The 26,538-nt window shown below is 39.6% G+C and overlaps 1 protein-coding gene across 1 annotated transcript; it reads right to left on the bottom strand.

The window, feature by feature from the left end:
* Positions 1-329: 329 nt before the first annotated feature.
* EPN2 (epsin 2) lies at positions 330-26,315 on the bottom strand. The gene is made up of 8 exons (XM_082490380.1): positions 25,554-26,315; positions 14,295-14,407; positions 12,698-12,790; positions 12,271-12,427; positions 9,002-9,175; positions 7,287-7,379; positions 6,130-6,345; positions 330-4,532 (listed from the first exon to the last, which is right to left on the bottom strand). Exons 1-8 carry the CDS (start codon positions 26,146-26,148, stop codon positions 4,195-4,197), a joined length of 1,779 nt encoding a protein of 592 aa, XP_082346506.1. The 5' UTR covers positions 26,149-26,315; the 3' UTR covers positions 330-4,194.
* Between the last annotated feature and the right edge of the window lie 223 nt (positions 26,316-26,538).

The raw sequence follows: 26,538 nt of genomic DNA on the forward strand, positions 1-26,538 counted from the left end.
AACAAGTCTTCATTTTTATTGAGTTAGTAAGGTCTCAACTGATTCTGATTTAAGTGATCTATACGAAACCCTCTTTTCTCACAGTAAGAGCAGGCCTGCCCCAGAAAAGTGATGAATGCATCGAAGAAATCACATTGACAATGTACAAGAAGCATTACTCTCAATAACGCTGAGATTTCTCCTAGCACCTAGGACTCTTAGCACAAACCTTAAATCACCTCAACCAGTCCATCAACTTTCTCGAAAACTAAATCAAGCATGGCAGCGACAGTTTTCTGAGTGGGATTATAAACACTACGCAGAGTCTTGAAAAAGCAACACGGCTGGAATATAAGCAATACAATTTTAATTCTGACCAGTCACCTACAAACCCCTTGTCTTTCCACTGTTCTGATGGCATTATTAAATATCACATTTGTGACATCGCTCGGGAAAAATGACACAAAGATACAGACATTATGATACAATAGTACAAATGATAAATTATTTATACAGTAAATAATGTCAATAGTCAGCACAAATTCATAAAAAGCAGCCGGCTCCCAGTATTATGAAAACAGTTTGGTATATATTTAAATTGTAACACTTGTAAAGGAAGCGAGTCTTGTGAGATTCTGCTGTGAAAAATAAACCATATATTTCTCCACAATTTGTGCAATATTAATACATACAGTACACATTAGAAACTGTAACAGCAAAAGGGAAGATGGATAACAATAGTTGTCTTAGCTACGGGACTTCAAAAAGACTGTAAACACCACAACCCACCATGGTTTTCCTTCCCTGTCCCCTCAATGTAGTTTAGTTTCTATATAGTATAAAACTGAATAAATAACTGAGCTTATTTTGGGTTTAAAATTATGCCAAGATTTTTTTATTATTTTTTTTTTTACAAAATATTTAACACTTTATCTTTGGTCAATTTGACCAGTAAGGCTATTTTGGGATACTAACATTTTAAAAATCAAAAGCACTTTTAATATTTGCAAGTGAGAAAAGAAGGGGAAGACGGAAATGCATTTGGAGAAATACACCAGAGCAGATGTGATCGGATACGCACACGTCCTCCATGCAAAAAGAAGTGGGAGGGCGAAGAGGGAGGAAGAATTATTCTGGAAAGCAGTTAAATTATCGCAAAAAGAGATTTACTACCATTCCGGACACAACTGAAGCTTCACCTGGCTAGGACAGTAACCACCGTTCTGTGTCACTGCTCCAGCACCCCACACCCGCAGGGCACTCGAGGGATGGGCACATCTCCAGCCCAGGAACCAAGCAGATTTACCAAACCAGCTCCTTATCCTCTTGAACTCGGCTCCTGCCACAACCACCCATGTCAGGCTGCGAAACTCAGCACGGTTAGTCCTTAGCCTAATGCTTTACAGCACCACAGTCTGGGCTGAGAGCTCTTCAGTTTGCCTCGTCATGGTTTATTGTGCGATATATGTCTCTCTCTCTCTATATATATATAACATAAAAGTAATACAGCTCTTGCAGAAGTGGTTTGGTAAAAGCAACAATTTGCCATTCAGCAGTTTCATTAAGCTAGGGCTCCCTACCACACCAACAGCACATTTTGATCAACTCATGGTGACAGATCATGACTCTGAACTGTAGATGACTTAATCATTATAAATACTTACTATCAACCCCACCTTGCCTCCAAAACCAGTTACCTAGTGTTTAACCAGAGGATGCGGTTAGAACTTTTTGGCTGAATAGACAATGCCCCATCTAACTGTTGCAAACGCATTCAGGTGACAGACTAAGGGAAAAACCATCAAGCGACCTTAATCCCACTGTTTATAAAATTAACTTGGAAAAATAATGACGGATAAATCTTGCCACAGATCAACTGGAAAGCACTTCCCCCCCCGCATCTGCAAGAATCACACCCTTCCTGGTCTACACTTTTCAATAACTTCAACAACAACAAAAAAGTAAAGTATTCTTCCTTACTCCGAAAGGCAACATGAATGTTTTTTTTGTTTTGTTTTTTAAAGACATACTGGGTGTGGACAGTAATTCTCTTTCCTCCTATATAAAAACAAGAGCAGATGAATATTCTGAATCCTACTTGCAAATTCAACAGTATTCAAGAGGACAGAACAATCTGCATAGAAACATCCACACATTTAGCATTCCGTATACTAATAGAACTACACTGACCTACACAGCTAAAATCTGTGATTGTACCCTAGATTTGATAGTCTTTCAGCCTCCCCTACTCACCAAAGGATATAACCCAGTCCCTTCCACGTTAGCCAGCCCCTCCTTCCTGCGGCACACAACCCTGGACTGGCACACAACCGTGGACTGGCCCAGTCCCACACAGCATCATTACACCAGAACACCCAACTCTGGCCGTTTCTTTCAGCTTCTTTGTTCTGCGTTGCTTTTTTCCCCCTCCTAATTAGGGAAAGGCCACCAAGATGCATCAGTTCATTCACAGAGACGCCCTCGAGGCAGTAGCAAGCACTGGGACATCCCTTTCCATATGCTCTGCAGACATTTGCGTTGCTTGCAAAAGCAGAGCTGTTGCCATCTTTGAGAAGGCCAGGTTTCCACCAGAAACACTGGCTGAAACCTGAGCGTGGTTTAGTGCCAATGAGTCCAGACATGCAAGTTAAAATGTATGGTTCAGCTTACAATTAATAGTTGGAAATGGAACCGGTTATTAATATGGAGTGCACCTTCCATTAAGAAAAATTAGTCAATAAAATTAATGAGTCATGTTTGAACATTAGAATTTTTAACATCTCAAGAAGTATTACAAGAAAAAACAGGCTCTCTTCCGATCTTCATAAAGGCTAAACGTCTGTCCATTTTGGTAATCGGAAAACAGGAACAAATCAAGGGAAAGGCGACGTTAGTGTTTTTTCTTTTTAATGTAGTCTTAAATCATGTTATGCTCAAATTCAATTCATCTAAAAATAATTAGTCACGAGAATTTGTTTTGATTTGCATTATGAATACTTCATTTAAAAGTAAATATTTTAGTGTTAATCTTCCCTTTTAAACTCTCTTTACAGAAACAAAGAGCTAAAACCATAAATAAGAGGGCATTAAAACCATAGAAATGACATTTGCCAATATCTTAATTTTTCAGCCAGACTTGATAAATCTATCAAAACCAGACAGTTAAATAAGAACCACATTATAAAAATTAGCAAAAAAAGGACTATTAGGTAACTCTGCAAACTCAAATATGAAACTGTACTAAACAAAATATGTGCAAAAGTATACAAGAGTAACTGCATATAGCAAGGTTAAGCCTGAATTAGTTTTAAAGCTTGCCCCGGTGAAACTGAATTCAAAAGTTGTCCCACTGTATTTCTTTTTTCTTTCAACTCACATTGTAAGTCAAATAAAAACAAAATACACATGATAACTTCCAAACGAAGCTGGTACTGGACAAGCACAGAGCAGGACACTCACTCAGCACGAGTGCAGCATGCCACTCACAGAGAGTTCCTCAGGAGTCCTTAGAGTAGTGTACAAATTCAACACTGCATACAACAGCACACGTTATACTCGACAACTTGAGAATGTTCTTGGGTTTTTTTGTCTGTTTTTTTTTCCTTTTGAGACAAGCTTGCTTTTTCAGTCAAACCTCTGATAGGAAAGCAGTGCGATTTTGTGTTGCAATGTTTAATGCATAAAAACCAGCCACCTGGGCCCTCCGAATCGTTCTCTTCTAAGAGTAAGGACTATGGGTGAACCAACAGTCTAGAACTGTGTATAGTTATGTGCAAAACATTCACTAGCACTCTGAATCTCAGGTCTATCATATGGGCGTAGGAAGTGACAGATGCAGGTAAATAGTAATTTCAGGATCCAGCACATCATCTGACATCTACAAAATAGCCAACGGAGTTTAAAATGGCAGGTTCTCCCTAGAAAGTGTATTGAAATGATTAACAAAGTAACAAAATGGGCAGAATCTAACTTTGGTGAAAAGTCTGAACATTTCACATAATGCTCAACAAGCCAAAGTAAGGTACCATCTGTAGCAAAGACTAGATTTAGATTAACTGGTAAGTAGAGACAACTCTTCAAAGATCATAACTGTAAACTGCAAATCTACTTCCAAGTCTCTTACACACCGTTCAGTCCACACAGGCCATGTTCATTTTGCTGTAAAGACTTCAGCCTGGAAACACTATGATAAGAAAAGTTCCTTTAATTGGGTCTTTATAGGAGAAAAGGGTTAGTTGTATTTGTAGACTGGGATGCTGACGGCGGGATTCCTGTACTGTGAAGAGGTTGGGTCATTGATCCTGCAATGCTCACGTTCAGCCCCTGGCCCATCCTTGTTATAGATGCCACAGTGCCCATAGCTGGTATTGGTGCCATTCCCACAGGCACTGGGGCCATGGAAGACAGAGGTATTGGCTCCATGCTTATCGGTGGCACAGCACTGAAAGAAGGGCTGGTTCCCATCACAGGACTCGCTCTCATCTGATTTAGAGTGAGTGGCTGAGGCTGATTCACTTGGAAGGGGTTGATTGGAGTTGGTGCTGTAGCGGCACCTAGTTTTGAGAGAAGGGGGAAGAGGGAAAGAGATCGCACCTCCATAAATGCAAAGTTTTGAAGATCATCTTTTCTGGCAAAGAACACACCTTCGGTACATCCCCCCACATGCTCCCAACCCCAAAACACCCTGCAGAGAAACCTGTGTGGATGTCATTCAGCAAACTGGGTCTGCACTGGTGCACAAGTACAGTCCCTCTCCTTGAACCTATCAATGCCACAAAAACACCCCTTTGCTGATCAACAGTTTCCATTTCTGACAGTAGTCGCTGGAGAGACAGGTTCTATATTTGGTTACCCAGAACATGCCTAACCATGACATCCAGATCACTAATTATTTTTTTTAAATGCTACTTAAAATTTGCATTACTCAAGAGAACCACAGGCTCTCTGTACTCCTTTACTGCAATCTGGTTTCCACAGATTTGTGTGTTTGCTTGAAGATCTCATTCAGTGAACTCCATTTAGAAGCTGTACATGTTTCTGGCACTGAGTTTTGACAAGAATTCATAAGGTAAACAAGTTGTTTCCGAATTACAGCGGTGCTAGAAAAAGCAGAGAATAACTTTCCCAGCATTTGAGGTTCTCTGGACTGCTGCCAACACTACAAATTCCTTTTACCGTATATGTGTAGCGTTATTTAGATGGCCCAGTGACCCCTTATAAACTTTTCGTAGTAACCGGTAATGGCAGATACACAGACTTCCTTTTGCTAAACACTGCCAAGGCTGTTCAGAATTACTGTTTTTTTCCCACCCAAGCAGTTTAATAAACTGTCATTTTTTTTTTCCATTGGAAGAGTGAAGAAAATAAACACAGGAATAGGATTTTAAAGTATTTCACCATACTAGCGTCACAGAAAAGTTTCAGTGCATATGAACAGTTTTTAAAAAATACGTATATCTTCCATGTGTTGAGTGTCACCATGTAAGTCTGCTATAAGCAAATGCTCGCTTCTAACAGGGGCCAATTTACAGGAGAATTACAACAGTATTTTTTTCAAAACATGCTGAGAGTATGTTTCGATCAACATTAGTTCATCGTGCTAGCCTAAAGACAGCCTAACAAGCAACCCACTACGTTATACCACACAGTTTGCTATCTGGAACCTCCAGCTGCAGTCAGAGATGCTACTGTGCTTGCTGTAGCACAAGCAAAAGGGCGATTCCTACCTGCTTCCACGAGAACCTACTACCTATTACCCTCCCGAGTGATTCTCTGGTGGCACATGTTCACATCTTACCTGTTCTGACAGTCAATCAGCTTTAGCTCAGCCATTTTTAATAACCCGAAGCCACCTCCTAACACAGATCATTTTGAGAGAGCAAGTGCAAAAGTGGAAGAAAACTGCTTGAACAAAGCTCAGCCAGCAAACTGGCTGCAAGAGTAGAAACTCTGTGCTTTCAGGGTCCGGCAGTACGCCTTGAAACCATGATGCCTCACCCTCCTTCTCTCAGTCACGATCCCTTGGCTGAAGTAAACAAGAAAAACAAGCCCAAACCAACTTATATTAAATCAAATAGGACTGAGTTATTCACTTTTCCTATAGGAAGGGAAAGCTAAAATAGAAAACTGAAGGAACGTGCAGAAACAGACCTGGTGCCAAGAATGGATTCAGTGAAGTAACAGGTTGCGGTGGCTTAGACACCAGTGAATCCAGGTTCACTAAAGCAGCATTGGGGCCCAAAAAGGACTCAGGGGTTTTCCGAGCTGCACTTTGTTTGCCTGATGTCATGCTTGAGTGCTGGGAATCAAAGAGATCAGGACTTGTGGTACCGCTATGCTGAGATGGCAAAGTGGAACCTGATTCAGCTGAAACACAGAGAGAAAAAACAAAACTTAGCTCAGCAGTCTATATAGTCAAGCAAAGAAAAACCTGAAATCTCCGACAACAGAAATGTTTTAAAATCTAATGTTTGTATTAGTCAGATTTAAGTGTCTCAGTACATGTTACACTCTTATAGCATGCAAGCAGATAAATGTTCTTTAGAAGAGTACGAAGAAGCTACAGTTAGAGTTGCAGTGCTCTACTAAAGGCGCTACCTGATTTGCCCTGATGAATATTCTCACAGCTATGCTGCAACAGATGGGACTAGAGTCTCCAAGGAAAACATATTCAAAAACCTTGGCTTCTGCCTTTGCGCTACACCACTGCTGCACCCTTCCTAGCTAGATTCCACCCAGGTTTTCTCTTTCGTGTTGAAGAAGCCTAGCCCAGCTTTGAATTAGTCACCTTTCTTTCAGGCAGAACTATACAGAAAGTACATAGTATGAAAGCACTTATACATTAAGGTCTGGCAGTTTTTATCTTAGTGACTAATGACCAAATAAAAAAATAAATTAAAGCATTCTGTTCAAGTGTATTTTCTCATCTTCCTACTATGTTACACACTGGAATTTATACATTTGAGAAGTTCAGTCAACATTGTTCTGTTTAACTCTGAGCATGAGCCATACTCCAAACACATTGGATACTGTTAATTTAGAAGTCAAACAAATTTCTGGGTCAATGCAATGAAAGGTTACAGAATGAAATTCTACAGCTTACAATGTAAAAGGCCCATTCCCCATAAGTTCATGCACAGGCCAAAATGTTAACAACAAGCTTCTACTGCTGCATTATCACCAGCTTTAATCTCTTCCTTCATGAAAGTCAAATTTATTACTTTTTTATCAAATAAAATTTAAGAATAGAGACATTTGATGCTGAGAATATAACCCAAACTGCCACATGCTAAGAATTTGATTCATACCTGGCTTTTTGGAAGTTCGAAGTGTGTCAAATTCAGAAAAATCATCTTTAACTGTACCATTCAAATTACTGAAGAGGTCAAAAGATGTACTTCCTGTTCAAAACAACAAGACAGCCCTGTCATTAACAGATCTTTGGTTGCATGACACACCTGATCCTATTGAAAGCAACTTCTAACCCATTCATGTTACCAGGAAGCCACTCTACCAGATTCCAGGACAGCAGTTCAGATCAGCTTGAGTGTTCCTACTCTTACCTAGGACCAGGGTAATGTCAGAAAACTGTCCTTTCTTACAGGACTGGCCAACTAATTCAGGACAATGTGCCTTTAAATCACAATGTAAGGCACACCTTAGCATGCTGGGTTTTATTGAGTGTCTGCATGAGGTAGATGTATAGGCAGGCATACATTGCTGCGGAAGAAGAGAACAGCAACAAATTTACAGCCTAAACTATAAAGTGTGTTAATCAGCCCTCAAGTAAAACACACTTCTGAAGACAGTTCCAAAGACAAACGTATCATTGCTATAACTTAAGTGATGATTTGACTTACGCTTCTGAAGTTAAAAGGAGCAGGAATGTTATAGAAAAGGTTATCTATGCCATGTAGAGATGGTAAGGCCCTGTTAGCTAAAGCACCAGAACTTGCCCGTAGTTTGCAACAAATGAAAACACATTTTCAAAATGTGGACACACCCTTACCTCAAAATGGAGGAAGAAAAACCACACCTCAATGAACAACAATCACACTGCTGAAAAGCTTTAAAGTTTGCCCTTTTTTTGGTATTAGTTGAAATGGTTTTCTAATTTAGTTTTAACTTTCAACACATTTCCAGCAAATGAAGGTATGGACTTAGCTCCATTAAGAGCACAAAAAGACAAATCCCCAAGTGAAAGAGTGAAGATTGTGTATAACAACAATACTTTTATCAAGAACAAAGACCCACCATAGTTAAAGAATCATTCTCATAATGATCCAGTTACTGCCCTTTGCCCAGTGGAAAGCTGATTAGACAACTTTTTCCAGTACTCAGACTCCTTTGTTTATTATGTTCTGAGATGAATGACTAGCAGAAAATGCATTTAGGATGCATTTAGCCACGGTGCCAACATGAAAATACCAGGTATTAAGATTCATCAAGGTTGCATTAGTTACAGAGCATGAATAGACAATTACATCAGCACCTTCTGCATCCTGCTACACAAGGGCTTAGGGATAGCTTTCACACCCTCAGTCTGAAGTAAAAAACCTTCATTTGCACCTTTAAAAGTCTCCTCAGAGCACGGAGCTGCTCAGCCTGTCAATCTGCCTCTGCAGACACATCCATCTGCATAGCTACTTATCATGATGAAAGGTAAAATTATAGTATCACTCATTTCCAGAAATTAAGTCCTTGTCTAATTAAAGATAAAATCCATTTAAAAATCCAAGAGCAGCAGAAGTTTTAAGTGCTCAGGATGCATGCACACATACCAGTACAATAATGTAGAAGGGACACAGCACAAAGCAGCAACAGAAATTCAGAGCTCCAAGTCAGAATAATTACATTTGAAGTTCTTTTCGCTGCTAGCTATTACAACTCCTATTTACTTTACAGACCAGTACTGCAAATTGTTCAGCACATAGCTTCTTTTAACCAAGTAATGCAAGAATATCGTTCAGATTTCACCTTCGTTACTCAAACAACATGGATGTGGGATGAGACCATTTCTCACCAGAAGTAGACAGAGGTTTGTTTGCAGGTGCTGGTCCCCAAGGATCCACAGAAGATTTTGCTGCAGTAGAGGATGGCTGAGCAGGAGCCCAAGGGTCAACATTTTTGGACAGAGACTGAGCTGTGGATCCTGCTGGTGCTGCCCAAGGGTCAACGGAAGCGGCTGGTTTGGCACCTGCAAAAAGAGCCAGCAGGAACACAAGTCAGTACAGTTCCACTTTGGAAAGCTTTCCTTGGAGATTAATCTCTCTTATGAGCCATTACTGCCAAGTAATAATAAACAAAAAGGTGAAGCAGTTCAACATTGGGAATACTGGTAAGTCTCAGCATCTGTGTCATACATACTGAACAACAAGCACAAGTAAATTCTGTGCAACACAGATGAGTAAACCAAATCTCCCACTTGAAACTGAATAAAAAATCTGCAGTTCCAACAAGAAAATAAACTTGCTTTTATTACAGACATTGCCACGACAACAGACAATATCTGACTGCAGGTGACCTAACTCACAGGGTATATTTATGAACTCATGGGAAAGAAGGTTTCTAAGAAGCCTATATATAAAAGGTACAAAATATAGAACATTAAGACTTGGACAAAGAAAACAAGTCTGTAAGATTCAAAGGGAACAGTTTCCCAACTCTTTTTATCATACTGTTGTTTTCTAAAAATATAATCAGCTTCCCTGAGCTAGTTGTGCTTATTTTATTCCCATTTGTAAGCACTCCTCCTGACACAGATCTAAGCTGTGCGCTGATAGCTCTTCCTGTATTTTTTTTAAGCCAGATGCCTGTATGTTCAGATTCCCTTTTTTATTGGAAGATGTTGACAACTCTTCACTCCTACAAATTCAGATTACCAAACTGCTTGTACATCAACAGGTTGTGCACAAGGTTAGGGCTTCCTAGTGTAAAATGACAAGACAGTAAAGGGAGAAGGAAAGAGAAAGAAACTTCCCTCACTACAGATAATTTCCTGCCAGTTTTTTCTTCATCCTCTTAAACCAACTAATTTATTGCTTTTCAGCTTAGGTGACCTCTTCTTCCTTCTACCATTAAATAGAACTATTTTGATTTATGAAACCCCAGGACCACTAGCACAAATCACATTTCAGATTTGCATGGGCCAGGTCTGTGTTAGAAGGTATCGCTCTCGCTTTGTTCCTCTGTCGTCCAACCCTGCTGCCTGTCCCTGGCCAAAGCGCAGGAATGGGAACCCAGTACTTTAAATGCACATCCTGTACAACTCTATGGTGATCAATTACCTTCATGTCAGATAACAGATACAAACACATTTCCTCTTCCCAATGAAACTTCTCAACCAGTCACGGTTTAATTACTAAACAACTGTATAATCCAAGAGTAGGACAGAATTATCCATGCGGTACATAGCTATTCTCTTTAACCATCATGTGGGTTTCAAGTTACAACTGAATTATTGTTCTATTTTTCAAAACTATGTACAAACCCCTTTGGCATCACAATATTCTTGAAAACCAATTCAGTGCCACACACAGTGGCACAAATTCCAATTTGCAATGTTGGTCTTTGTTTCACCAACAGGCAGCACAGTCTTGCTGCAGCTTCAGACCCGAAAATGCTAAAATTCTCCACGTAAGTCTAACTATTCCCACACTGGTACTTACATTTCCTTTATCTGCCCTTAGCGCTGAGTTACGAGCAATGCCACACAAGAAATGCTAATGACAGCACTTCCCATAAACAGAAGCTTTCAAAAAAATGTTTTCTTTCATAAAGAGAGCACACAAAATTACAGCACTTGGGAAGATACCTTCCCGTAGCTTCCATTATCGCTACAGAAATGCCAAAGCACATGCAAGATTTAAGAAATACAATTTAATGAGTCACTCTTATTAGCAGTTAAATTCCTATATCTTACATCTTCAAGACTATCCTTGGGAGCCAAGTAACCAGCAAGCTGGAACAAGGGAGTGTTCTATGGCATTGAAGTTGGAAGACACTGGGAGGAAACGCTACAGATGCCACTGATGCAAGGAACATCTTGTCAGAAGATGATATATCAAGCACGAGATTTGAAGGTGGACTTTGTTTATTTTTTAACCACAGAAAAATCCATTGAACAGCCTTAGGGCCCACAACTTGGACGACTTCTGATTTCATGCTTGCAGCTTATCACCAAAAAGAAACAGACTATACTTAGAACATTGAACTGCAGCTGGCCCAGCAGCTATGCAGGTGCCTTTAATGCCACCATGAGGGGGGAAAAAAAAAAATGCATTTCATTATTAAACTTCAACATTTTCATCAGGAATCTCAAGGGTGGTGTGCTGAATGCTAATGCAAATTACTTTGAAGCACTTCATAGCAGAGGTCGTAGAATCACCAGCCTGAAACAAAACTGACAGAACTAGGCCTCAGGAAAAAGCTTCGATTTGCACAGAACTCCTGTCCCCTCAAAAAAGAAAAAAAATCCAAAGACACGGATCCGGCTCCGATTCCACAGACATAGCAACTTTAACAAGTACTTGAGGAACCATCAACTTTCTTATGCAAAGGAGTAACTCCTTGGACAGACTTTGGCTAACCTAGAAAAGAGCACACTACACAGGCAGCAAAACACACACACAGCAGCAAACAAGCGAAAAAGTGGACTTAACTGCTCTTTAAGATGTAAAGCACTGGATCTTTCACTTCAGAAACAGATTCCATCAATTTAGCATCAGAAGCTTATGAAACATGGTGAATATTTCAAATGCTAACCTCAATTTTTTTTAAGTATAAAAATCTCATTTTAAACAATTTAATTTTTGTTCTGATGGTATAACACATCACATTTCACTAGGAGCAATTAAAGACATGGTAATTCAGATCTATGGCCTTCCTAACCATAGCACCCTACGTGAGTACTATATTAAATACTGGCAAGAGTGAAAACCCATGACACCGGACACAACTAGCAGTCAAAGAATGACCATCCCCTTGCCTGAGACAAGTTGGTTTTGCTGTACAAAGATAACAGAAGCTTCACTCTTCTCCTCTTTCTTAAGATTTAAAATGCACACGCAAAAACCCAGCTGCTTAAAAAGCAGGACCAGAGTGCAACTTCCATTTGTTTCTGCTTGGAAATGAGTTAGGGGAATATTACTTCTAGAGTATAGGAAACAATCAAAATGGACTAATACACTGTCATTATCAAGCATGACATTGTACACTGGGAAACTTTGAAAAGCTCAACATTAAAAAGCAAAAAACTTTTAAATAAGCATTCCTCTGGCAGTTTCTTCTTACCAAATGATTGCCACGGGTCAGAGGCAGTAGCTGCAACTGTGGATCCTCCCCAGGGATCAGTTTGGTTTGCGACAGCAGGAGGTCCCCAAGGCTCCGTTTTCTGTGGGGCCGGTGCCGAGGAGGGCAGGGCATCCATTAGGTCCAACAAAGTGGTATGCTGAGGGCAGGAATAATCTGAGCTTTAATCAAGAGCATTACCAATCTGAAGTACAAACCCATGAGAGTGAAGAAGCAATTATTATTTTTTTTTTCCTTTTACACACCTGCATTGACTAGTAGTTTGAAATTTAACCCACATGGAAGAAGCTTTAAGCTATACAACAAAGCAATCCCAAAAGCATAAAAGAGCTCAGTATTAAGCTATTTTGTGTTACTGTATTTCAGCTTTTGGCAACATAACCGGGAATTTCTTAGTCGAAGGCACTACCTCCTTCTTTTTGGGAATTTTAATTGTGTCTCTGCGACTCTCCTCCAGAGCCATCTGTAATCTCAGATCATCTCCGCGTCTGAGGCGCTCCTCCTGCAAAGGAAATCAACACTGTTGATATAGACCATTAGCCTAGACTGTGCTGCTTGCTCCCTCCAGGTGTCTAGCCCCGTTGGCAGGACACTGCCAGGGAAGGCCTGGGCAGTACCTCCCTGCCACCCTAGGAGTGACGCGCACCACAGGCACGTGCAGTGGGATTGCCAGGATTATTTGCTGTAACTTGCATGTAACACAAGAGGGGTAAAAAAATTTCTTGCGATTCTTGCCTCAAAGAGAGGTCAGGAGCACCCTGACCCTTTAACACCAGTGTAACAGCGTGATCATAACATCCATTTTGCTGACTGAAATTTAGCCTCGTGTTGTTTTTCTGCTAATGGGAAAGGCATAAATGAAACATTCTTTCCAAAAATTCACTTGCAACGCTAGATGCATCACAGAACTTAAAGTCAATATCCCATCTCTAAATTACTGTAACATTTTTGAGCATTCAAATCACCACAGAAGGATGTAGTGATTTAAGCTTTCATTTTCCTGGCTTTTGTCAGCTTCCCTCCACACCTGATATAACTGTTACAAAGAACGCTAAGTGAATTAATCTAGCCAACTCCATGCTTAATTTGTAAGTTTTTAACATCTGTAAACTACCATGTTTGTGGTACATTAAATATCTTTGCTTGCATCACATCTTTCAGAAGTTGACTAATTCCCCAGCTGGTAGTTCCCTTGCAATTTTTTAAGCTTTTTCAACTGATAGATTCTAATTTTTATTTTCTTTAACTTTATTGCTCAATAATGAGAAAGTTTACTGGGTGATAGTTTCCCTTTCCGAGCACAGAGATACTAATGCCTAACATACAGCAGTAAACTAAAATTGTCACCGGAAGTCTTTAAAATATTAGACACTCAGCTGGCTGGCTTGAATTTTCAGTTATAGCTGAGATTCAAGAACTTTGTTATATATTAATATGCAGTAAACTTTATCCATAATTACAGTATTTACTCCAAATTCAGAACAACCCTCCTGAGAATTACCACAGTAACATAAGCCATGTGATTAGGAGCTAAGTTATTGTAAACCAGTTTCTTAACAAATTCTACTATTTTGTGTCAGGTCACCCTTCTGTTCCAGGCAACCTCACCAAATAAGCAGATGATTCAAAATTTCACTGTAATCAGAATACACTGACATTTCTTACGCTGGCCCCATTAACGAAGGTTTCCAGCACTAGTCATGTTTTTGGTTCTTCCTAACTGAAAACATCTTCAGAAATGTGATGATTAACATCCTCCCACACAAAGTCTTCTTGCAAAGCGATTGTTGTCTTCCACTAGTCTCAACAGCTCGGAGGCTACAGTTACTTTAAAAAGAGATTTTTTTTAAAAAAAAATATTAAAAAATGAAAGAACATCTTCCAAAACGGCCTTTTCCTCCCCCTATTCCACCTGGAGCAAAGCCAAGCTGCCATTGAAAAAAACCAGGATTGCAGTCTCAACTATCAAAGCATAGAGACTTTGGAAAACCTACACGAGAACTGACCTGCTCCGCCACTTCCCGGCTCATTGCCAGCGCGAGCTGCAGTTGAAGCTCCTCTTCTCCACTTGTCTGAGGCCGGGCCTGCTCGAGCTCCGAGGAAACTCGAGGGGACGTAGCTGTTGGGAGACAAAACCCAGTGAATTTAACACACCAAGAAGATATAGCAGGTTTGATTATTGCTCTGACCAGATCACCCCACTTTCACACAGCCATTCTCAGAGGTCCCCAGCCCAGCGACAGGACCCTCGGGTGCCAGGGGCCACCGACTTGCTGACCACCATCAGCTCCCCCAACTGCCAGCGATAAAGCTTGTACCGAGGCTGAGGTTAACAAGCCAGAACAATTAAGCAGGGAGAACTCTGCAAGACAGTTCAAATGCTTTAAAGGACAAACTCTCCTGGAAAACAAAGGCTTTTTGTGTTAGGGGGGTTGTAATATCAAGAAGTATCACCAACGAATCCTAGATACACTGAGACAAGGTATCAGAGCTTCGGGAGGTAGGACACCAACTTAAAAAACTACAGAATTAATTGTTCAAGAAACCATTTGTTGATATTTCTTACATTTTCCAATGTCAGTAAGAATTTGCTGGGAGTTCGCCAATACCAGGGTAAAATTGGATACCACCCACTTTTCTATAAAATAATACAGCCTTAATGGGACAAATAAAGAACTACTCGCAACTGCCAGGCAGGCTCAGAGACCAACAAGACAGCTATTCATACTCAAAATTTACAAAATCTTACAAAAATACTGTATTATTCTTTGTTTTAAACAAAAAGTTTGGTATATATGTTGAGGGTGATTTGGTTTTTTGTTGTTAGTTTGTCTTTCTTTGGATGAAGAACTCTACTAGCTAAGTAGCACCTGGTAATCTCCCTCACTCCTAGAGTAACAGTTAAGCTTGACAGCTAAAATACACAATTTCTCAATACTCAAATATTCTTTTACTGATGTTTTCACTACAGTAGCATGCAGATATTCCCATCCAAATGGAACAACTCTAATAGGTTTATCACTACACAGTAATTAAAAAATTTTTGTCTCCTCTCTATATCAGAATTCTCTAGCATCCAAATCATTTATACAGAAATTTTACCTTACTTTGGCAAGGAAGTTTGTATTTAATGGTTGGAATGATAATCAGTTTGGCAAAATATACATTGACATTTAATAAAGAGGAACCATATTTTTAAACAATGATGTCAAACTCAAAGAAAACATGTTTATTCTTAATAGGTCAGCTAGGCATGGAAAAATTAGATTGCCAAACCATAATTAACAAAAAAAAAAAAAAAAAATAAAAAACACACCACAAAACCAAACACAGAACATTTTTTCAGTCCCTACTTCAATCCTCCAAGTATTACCCAGTCCTGTCTCCCCCTAACTTTTAGGCCAAAATGATGCTATAAAACAAAAAGTGCAACCTTCTGTCTCATCTGGCAGGCCAGAGGGAAGGTGACTCTCCATAAACAAGGAATGACCTTTCCTTTCCACCATACACCCAATGTGCCATCCCACCCCAGTCCGTTTCTAAAGGCACAAATTAATTTATCACCCAGAATGATTCCTTCCACGTTGTGCCGATCATGAAGCTTTCAAGCCAACCAAACAAGCTCCTTACTTCACAAAGATGTTACTCATACCTCAATTCTATTGCTTTTTCAAACTCTTTCTCATAGAAAATCTTGAAATGTAGCCTGCTTCACGAGTACTTTTTCTCCAACAGCCAGACAGGGTCTCCAATATATTATATGGACTATTACAGACTTAAAGTAGAAATAAACAGGACATCAGATAACAGGATGCCTGACATCATGTAGAACAGCCTTAAAATGTTTATAGTTTGAATATTCTTAAATATGAGAATAAAGTGGATTAAAAAGAAAACAGGATAAAACTCAACATGAGGTTACCAAAAGGTAGCTCATAACAGAAAAACTGAGATCCTTCTCCGATTTGTCAGTCAAAAGGAAAAGCAATAAAGTTAATCTATGTGGCCAGAGCAAAGCATTTTATGATGCCAAATAGGATGTTACTGTTAAACAGAGGGTAGTTTAAGAACTGAAATAGGTAAAGAACCATCTGAAGAGATTATGTCATACTGCCTACCACCAAAGAAGTTTACTAACAGTTTCTCACGAACTGGCTTTAAGACCGACCTTAAGAAAAATTATGTAATAAGAAATGCAGGTTATGGGAAAATGCAAAGATAATGCTGAGAAAAATTGTCAAACAAGAGGGAGAAACAGGAATATTAAAAAAACCAAACATGACTGAGAAGGGAACAACAGAAATGGGATGATACGGAGAAAGAAAGAAATTTCTTTGATGACCATCTTTACTAATTGAGGGGATCAACTGCAAGTGACAGAGATGTAGAGAACTTTCTTTAGTACTAAAACACCTAACTCCCAGCCACTAACCTAATACAGCTACTATAAACATTAATGCTTTGATGCAGTAGTCCTAGTCATAATTCATCTAACATACCAAATGCAATTCTAGTCATTCAAATCCAAGACATTATTTCAAAACAGCATGGATGAGGAAATGCTTCCCTTCTGAGCATAGAGAATATTTTATGTGTTTATCTTTACAAAAAGATCAACCAGCTCATGGTCACTAAATACACCAGGCTTGCAAATACTGTGGAGTGAGAAAAGCTATTTAAGATAAAGGGGCAAGAACTAATGGTATAAGTTGACCGTGAATAAATTTGAGATACAAATAGAAAGAAGCAGCTTTCCAGCAGAAACTGTAGAAGGAAAGAGTCCTAACCAGCTTCAAAGAAAGAGCTGGATAAGCATACACATGGGACAGCAACATAGTCACCTGAGAACAGATGGCAACTGGAACTATGATCACCTTCCGGTACCTTCTGGTACCTTCTGGTCTTCTGTTTCTTTAACTGCAATTGTGGGAAAGAATGTGATTTCCTGCACTTTTTGCAAGGGAGTTTTTCCATCTCTGTTGATACCACTACATTCCATAACAACTAAGAAGCTGATAGTAGAATGATTTGAAAACAGCACGAAACAGGTTAACACTGTTGGTTTCCCCTCCTGTTTCCACATAAAGGGCTACTTACTGAAAGTGCTCACCAGTGTCAGCTTTTAAAAGCACGCAGCATTTTTGCACTAAAGCGTTGCAAGAAGCAGGGATTTCATCCTGCTCCAAGCATCTCTCTCACCCTCCCATGGTGGCTCCTCGCCTCCCAGCCATGCACGGGAATGGCAGGCTTGCTTTGGCAGAGCGCTACATTACCTCACAGCTCCCAACAGAGACCAGCATTCAGCAGCTCCAGGATCTGAACACAGATAATAAGGGGTCTCACAGATATAGCTTATTTCTTTTCACTTTTAGGCTTCTCGGCAATTCATTCTACTTGGTTTTATTAACTCTAAATGGCACTTAAGAGCTCCTTTTGCAAAAAAAAAAAAAAAAAAAAAAGGAAAAAAATTGTCAATTTGAAATTCCACCTTGGGTCTCACACAAAAAAAACATTGATAAAAGTGCTGCTATTTTACATTTAAACTTCTGCAGTGGTTATAAAACCATCTATATTAAATAGTTGCCAGCATATTTTCTGAAAAAGGATTAAGGAAAGAAAAGTCAAGCCCACTGTACTTGGTAATGATCTGACATGTTTTATCCAGCAACTTCACTCCTAAATTCCTGCAGTATTACAACTCCCCTTCTATACTGGCCTCATCCTGCATTAACGTTTTAGTTGCAAGGATCTAGCATAAAGGTTATTGCCTTAGTAACAGTATTGCTGCCACACAAAGAATCTCTTATCCCACAGCACATGACAGTTAACTCAGATGTTTATGTAAGATGGGACTCAATAGATCAATTCTGACCTGCTAAGCCCTGCTTTGTTGCTGCTTTGAGAATTTGGAGATCCTGGCCCCCCATGGCTGCTCAGAAGCAACTGCGTGGGTATCTGCTGCTGCAGGGAGACATGCCACCGGGCTGTCTTCTCAACAAGACACCGGCTGCAGTGCAAGGAAATAATTTCCAACCTTAGTTAATCACTAAAACAGGATTCCGCTCCACCATCTGTCTCTAGAACAGGCTTATGACGTCTTTCATGCATACTTTTTGGTAATTTACTATGTTTTGGCTATATTAAGAACACTCTGTATGCAGACATCTATAGGTTTGGTTAAGTTAGTGAGTTAAAGCATATATACAGTACACAGCTAGAAGCCAGTGATTCCCTGCATTAATGATAAAAATCAGACCGGGTATTTTCATTCAGAAGTGTATACTTTGGTTTTTTGGTTTGGGGTTTTTTTGGTTTGTTGGTTGTTTTTAAAATGTCACTCTAGACCAAGTGATGGCACAAAGCACCATGGAAAATAAGCCCCAGCTTTGTAATTTGCAGGTGGCATTCTTAAGAACAGCATTCAGTTCTTAGTCACATTTGTTCAGAAAGAAAAGCTGCTTCCTCATTCAATCAGTACGCCTACAAAAGTAGACAAAATCAAGGCTGACTTGAAAAATTAGAATAATGGGAAGGTAAGAACTTAGAAACTGATAGCAATTCACTTGGGAACTGAGCAGCGATCCCATTTGTTAGTCTTCAAATGAAAGACTATTCAAATAAAGGTGGTTTACTTTCAAAAAGCCAATCTAACCTCTCGAATTATGAAAGGGTATACGCAAACTGCTTAATCTAGAAGGAATTGTGTAATCTACCTTTCCATTGGGAATTAAAGAGATCTTTCAAATACAACACGAAAATTCATAGCACCTATTAATGCAACAAGGTGTAGCTGATCATGCATGATTCCTACTTGCACTGAAGCAGACAGAGCACTGTTGAAATTTACTTTACACTGAACAAATCCTTATGGCTTGTTTTGGTTAAGGAACATTTTTTTCCCCTCTCAGGTGATCCCTACACTCACCCTAATAGACATAAGTAGAATCACAGAATGGTTTACGTTGAAAGGGACCTTAAAGATCATCAAGGTCCAACCCCCCTGCCACGGGCAGGGACACCTCCCACTACGCCAGGCTGCTCAAAGCCCCATCCAGCCTGGCCTTGAACACCTCCAGGGATGGGACCTCCACAACTTTACTGGGCAATTTGTTCCAGTGCCTCACCACCCTCAGAGTGAAAAATTTCTTCCTAATATCTATTCCAAATCTCCCCTTTTCCAGTTTAAAGCCATTCCCCCTTGTCCTATCACTACACACCCTTGTAAAAAGTCCCTCTCCAGTTTTCTTGTAGGTGCCCTTCAGATACTGGAAGGCTGCTATAAGGTCTCCTTGGAGCCTTCTCTTCTCCAGGCTGAACAACTCCAACTCTCTCAGCCTGTCTTCACAGCAGAGGTGCTCCAGCCCTCTGATTATCTTTGTGGTCCTCCTCTAGACCCTCTCCAGTAGGTCCGTGTCCTTCTTATGTTGAAGGCTCCAGAGCTGGACACAAGATTCCAGGTGTGGTCTCACAAGAGCAGAGTAGAGGGGCAGAATCCCCTCCCTTGCCCTGCTGGCCAAGCTTCTTTTGATGCAGTCCAGGACACAATTGGCTTTCTGGGCTGCGAGTGCACACTGCCAGCTCATGTTGAGCTTCTCATCAACCAACACTCCCAAGTCCTCCTCTCAGGGCTGCTCTCAATCATTCCCTGCCCAGCCTGTATTTGTGCATGGGATTGCCCTGGCCCACATGCAGAACCTTGCACTTGGCCTTGTTGAACTTCACGAGGTTTGCACAGGCCCACCTCTCAAGCCTGTCCAGGTTCCTCTGGACAGCATCCCTTCTGTCCAGCGTGTTGACTGCTCCCCACAGCTCAGTGTTGTTAGATAATTTATTGAAACTACAGAAGCCTGATTATACCAACAGCATCTCCCACCTTTACTTAAAGCACCAGAAAAACAAAAGTATGACAAGAGGATTAAATCAAGTTGTCAAGTGACACCTGTCAGATAAAAAATGAGTCTACCGAATTCCTTCAACACTTCAAACTACAGAAATTATTCACACAGCTCATCCAGATTCAGTGCTGGATGATATGCTGTAAATTCCCTGACTAAGATGGAAGGCAAGAGATGTATTCCAACCTGAAAAGATGTAGAACAGATTATAAGACAACTTTTAAAAAGAGCATTCCCAATTTCCAGTAATGTCAAACCAAAATTAGTAGTTCCTCTGAATTATTATCTATTACAAGCAAAAGGGAAGACAAAGCTGAAATAGATGAGTGAACACAAATTTGCTGATGTTTCACAAAACTGTTTTTAAATAATGAGTCAACTTAATGTGAATAAACACTGGAAATATTAAAACTCATCATTTCAGCTACAGAAAATTGCTCCCAAAATCTTTTCAGGTAAGGTTAACAGATGTGACATTTCACAGGATCCATAAAAGCCCTTTTCAGTCCATCTTTCACCAGTCTTTTATCAAATAGGCTGTATGTATAATGAATATGATTGCTCAGGCAAGCGGTCTAACTCTGGGCAAAGTGTTCCTCTAAAATCAGGTCACACTGTTCACGTTGTGTTGTCCCCTATGCTGCCACATTTGTGTAAATGAAATCAGGACATTAAAACATACACCAGTCTTGCTCTGCCAACACTTCTAAGTGCAACCCAAACCCAAGGCAGCAGATGGCCAAAGGAAAGGACATGTGTACAACCTGAAATAACATGGGTAGGTCCTGGTTTAGGCATAATAGGATTGGATCTCTAAAAAGCAGGGCTTCAGTAAACTTGGTTTTCAAACATGAAGGCAGTACAGGGAGGAGACCTGCATTTTCCTAGGATTCTTCAAAGTTGAAACTAATTAAAACACAGTATCTGCCGTGGGTAGGAATGCCAAGGAATTGACTGTGTCACTCACTTCCCGCCAGGTAGAGGATTTTTACATCAGTTTTCCGACTCCTGTAACCACCCCAGCCATAAGGAGCTGCAGCAGACTACCCTGCTTGCCTTCTGAGCTCAGCTGTGACAATCCTGAATACGTCTGCTAAATACAACACAACTGACCTGCCCCCAAGGTGGATGAGGAAGAATACGGTAAGCTGAGTTCCTACACTCCTGTTCTGTCTCCTGAGAGCTTCTGCAGACCCAAGGTGCTCAACCACAGCATTTTGCAGGTACCCTAAACTGTCTGCCACACAGACAACTCCAGTGTGGCAACAGAGTAATACTCCTGGGTAAGCCTCTGCTGAAAGAATACTTTTAAAAGACAGTTGCTAGATGAAGGATTTTATCAAGACCAGTAACACTAACAAATGCTCTCCCAGGCTTGAAACAGCATCACAGTTCAGACTTAAGAGGTCTATATTAAGAACACCCTACTTTTCCCCATGCAGCCATAAATCCAGAATCCTATTTAAGTGGTCATTGGCAGCTGCAGATGAAACAGGGCTAGGAACAAGAGGCTGAAGTTTTCAAAACTGTGTGACTAAAGTCTAGCAAAAATACAATATTTAGACACAAAGCCAGATTAGGGGTGGGAAACTATTAGTCCAAAAGATGTCAAATGCCGACCTTATATTCTTTCCTCTCCCCCATAGGTTTAGTTTCAGCACCACACAAGAACATTCCCTTAACATGAAATAAAACCTCAGGTCAGATTTCATGCAACTCTCTACAATTTACACATTTTCCAAAATAAATAAAAGCTTTTATGTATTTTGTCATGGAATTAATTGCCCCGGGTTAAAGCTGGAAGACAGCCAATTATCCCCAGCATGTCAGAAACTGCTGACAAGATGGAGGTTGGGAGGAGCTTTATTTTTGCTTTTAGCTTTACAGTATCTCTGTCGGCTTCCATTTACAGACTGAGAGGCTACATAGCAAAAACACACTAATGCTTTTACAAATGTTTGCATCAACAGTCAGTAATATTCATATGCCATAATGTATGCTCTAGAATTATACAAGCTTTACAGCACAGAGATCTCAAAGTCATTAAGTCAAAGCTTTGGGGGAAAGGATTTTATTAAAAACTATCATACTTCACTTTCCACAGTTTCTAAACAGTTGTTAGAGATGAGATGAAAATATCTACGAGGAAATGGGGAAAACATCCTTATTTGCCAGTGTGTCTTGCCTGCAGCAGTGAGGGACATGGTACATCACTCAAGAGATCCTTTTCCATCTTGTTTTCCCTCACACTCTACAGGCTATCGATACTGCTTTTATTTTTTATAAAGGATAAATTTGGGATGCAAAGACCAGCAACTCTACAAGAAATGCCTTTCTGGCTCAACATCAAATACAAAACCCAATTCTTACATGCACTCTTGGATACGAGCCTACACATATGCCCAAGAAGCTAGAGAAGAGCAGGAGTTTGAACACTGCAGTGTCTACAGTCAATGCTGTACAGTGCAGCTAACTCAACAATCTGAAGAAAATGAACAAAAAAGGGTCCACCGATTTATCCAATATTGCACTTTCAGTAACTGACAGAAGGGTGAAGAGATCCCTCATGCACAATCCCAACAAATTATCCACTGGAAATTACTTGTTCCCCTAGTGATCTGTCCTGGAGAAACTATTAAGCCCTTTCAGCCAGCTCAGGCTTCTTTTATTCTGCAAGAAAGTATTAAAAATGAGGAGATTTTATAGCCAAACAATCTTTTCAAGTAAGGGGTATGCATTCAGATAAGAATTCTCAAAATCTGCAATCTCCGCCTATTGCATCAAACAAGGAAAAATAAAATCTGCTAATACTAAAGCACTGAGAAATGAAATATTTCATTTAGCTATGTTGGTAAAAAGGCTGTTACACTCCCCCAAATTTTAGTTATATTTGAATGTTAATAAGACATGCTAAATATTTAGCAAAGAAGGTGGATGTATATTTTTAATAGGCAAATCCGATGCTATAGATTGCAAATCTAAATGCCTCTGATCTCCTCTTCAAAGGCTCAGAGGAATGAAAGACAATTCTACCAGAATATACAGTACAGCAACCGCATCTTAAAACTGTTATAAAGAGAGTATTTCCCAGGAGCTAAGCATAACTTAATTCCTTTTACATATTTTACCAAATACATATTTTCAGAACAAAAGGAGGGAATCATTACAGAATAAAAGAAAACATGATGGATACAATCTCTTTAAATAATGAAAAGCATCTTTTCCATTAAATTTAGAATGCACAAGAATAATGCTATATTTATGTAACAGATTAAATGTCTGGATTTTGATGAAACTCCTTCCTCATTTCCGACGATAAAGGGCAAAGCTCTAGAGAAAGTTTTCCATTATCAGAAGCACTTAACACAGTTGTTTTGAAAGGTGCTGGTTTGCTTTGCTATATTCAATTAAACCATACAAGAAACATATTAAAACTTTGAAAGATACAGATCATAAAAAACTAACAACCATCTGTATAGCTGCTGATACATAATTACGTCCAGTAGAGTCTACAACAGGGGAAGAACCTAAAGAAAAAAAAAACAACTGAGATTTCTAAAGCTCCTTAGGTACATGCTTATGGGGGAGGACAAAAAAAGATTAAGAAAATATTACCTCAAAACCAAGCCTGCAAATAAAGATATACAGCAAAGTCATACATAGACAAATGAGAGTATGCAGTAAATCAACACTTTGTACCAAAAGAATAACCAAGCTTGCTTCTTGACATCTAGCCCCCCATCAAAATTCTTAAAATGTCCAAGGAAGAACAATTCAGAAACACACCCTGCATTGCTCAGTCCTCGCGGTGAGGAACAGTTTGACACCTCTGGTAGCATTTAACATGACAAACAATAGTTACATTAAAGTTAAAAGTTGGTGAAGAAATAACCCTGTGGAACAAACCAAAGGTGTGCTCAGTATATCTTAGTGACTATTATTTCAGTCCATCAGCATAAGTTAAAAAAAAAACAATATTTCAAGCTATCTCCTAAATTAAGAATTTTTGTTGTAGTCAGAAGTCTACAGACCTCAAAAGAAAAAAAAAAAATTGTTGTGATAACGATATACATGTTCTTCTCTAAAAAGTCACACTGAATCAATGTTAAAGTATGGTTATTACAGGAAAAACTAGGGTGGTTGTTATTCCACTGCTAATTAAGAGACAAGATAAAAATTCTCATACCTGGAAACATTCATGCACTTTTTTGAACCCTGCATCCTAAAATATCTCCTTTGGGAAAAAAAAAAAAAAAAATCTCCTGCTTTTCTCCGTAGCTGTAAATGGACAGGGATTTTCTTCATCCTAGCTTGATTTTTACCGCTACCTCCTACTGCCTTCCACAGAAAATGTCTGTACTTGTCAGGGGTACTGACACCATTCACATATTTACAATTTGAGAAGCACTTTGGGACACAGGACATAACAAACTTAAGATTCTTAAAACTGGTTCTGAATCGATTCACCACACTGGCTCAGTCTTCCGCACACTATAAGCATTCATTTAAAGAAAAGATTTTCCTTCAGAATTAGACCACAACCACTGACATTCCAGCCAAAGCAGCTTTCATCAGATCATTACTTATATTAAGAAGGATTTAGTGCCAAATCAGGTCTCTTCCTAACATGACAGGGAGTTCCCCCAAGCAGCGTTATAAAGAATCCATTCTTCCCACATCATTGTATTTTTTTAAAGAATGGAATATAGTATTTAGTACCGACACTTGCATACCAAATGCCGATAGTATAAATATTTAAACATTGACATATTCAAAGAGTTACTCCTCTAAGAACTGCTGAGCAAGCAATAAAGGAAATCAAATACTAATATTCTTCCTAAAACAAAATAACAGCAACATCAAGAAAATACCTAGCAAAATGATCCAGGAAATACTCCTTATTTCTAATCTTTTCTTGAATTATACTTAACAAAAAACCCTCAACACAACAAATTTTCAAGCACTCCTTTTAAAACTGGAAACAAACTAGAAAATCCATTTAACAATCTTCCTACTGAGGTTGAGGGCCTATCACATCAAACACTGGAACATGTTCACAAAAGCAACTTGACGCAACTTGGCAATGCTACCTTTGGGAATTGACAGTAAACAACTGCTTTTTAAATTGATTTATGTCAACACACACATCCTCTACAAAACAAACATTTAACCAGTCATTTGAAGGCATTAGTGCCACAGAGCAGACCTACAAAGACTCAGCCATTGCAAAAAGCCCCTTGCAGTCAGCATATTAATCCTCCTAACAGGCACCACTTAGTCTCACATCTAATGGCAAACCTGAAAACAACAATTTCCCAAAAGCAGAAGAAAATGAAAAGAAACTTCTTTTGTGTACTTGTTTGTACTTACAGCCATGGTAAGATGCTGGGGATCCTCCAGACTTTCCATATTCTTGCTCCGAGTAGCTGGTGGATAGGTTGGGCTGACTGGAGCCTCGGCCGAAGGTGATCTGATTGCTACCCACTCCTGTGGCCACCTGAGCCATGCGTTCTTTGGTCTTCAGGGCTTGGGCCCTCTCTGTCTTGAGTCGCTCATCATCCTTCAGAAGAGACACCAGCTGCTTGGATTTCTCCCTCACATTGATGCCCTGGTCTTTACCATCTCGATCAATATACTGAAAATCTTTCAACGTCTGGATAGCAAAAATATTCTCTTTACACTGCTGAGCCACTCTCTCAGAACCAGTTTTAATCAGGTAATCTAACAGAGTAAGGGCCTTGTATACATGTCGCCAGTTCTTGCCATGGTCATTCAGTCGTTTCCAGATCATGCTCATAATTTCAGAAAAGGCCACAACATTGTAAGTCAGATCTGCTATTTCAGTCATTAATGAACTGGAGGGACCCCAAGGGTCATTAGAGGTCGCTTCCCGAACTTTTATTTCGGCCTCTGAGTAATTGTTCACAATGTTCTTCATCTGCCGTCTAATAGACGAAGTCGTCATTTTTATTTCCCTTTTTTAACAAGACAGATTCCAGAACACAAACAAAAAAGGGCTATATAAGCTCTTCTATGAACGTTTCTGAACTGCGATGGCTCCGTATCAGTGGCTTATTTGTAACACGTTCCACTACAATCATTTCCTCTCTTCAAGAGAATGACACGAGAAAATGAAAATCATGACCTGAGTAAGGAAAGAAAACAAAGCATGTTAGTTGCGTCTTTAATTATTCCTACATGGAAAGCAATCTACAAGCACTTTTGAGAAATTTAGCTTGAGTTAACTGATGAATTTTCTCACTGCATTTCTTCGGGACATCTGATTTTGAAAACAACTCGCTCTTCTCACAAGTAATATCAAACAGTGAAGATTAAAAACCTGAACTGCTGAACA

Source organism: Vanellus vanellus, assembly GCF_965231255.1.
Source record: "Vanellus vanellus genome assembly, chromosome: 14".
NCBI classification, from domain to species: Eukaryota; Metazoa; Chordata; class Aves; order Charadriiformes; family Charadriidae; genus Vanellus; species Vanellus vanellus.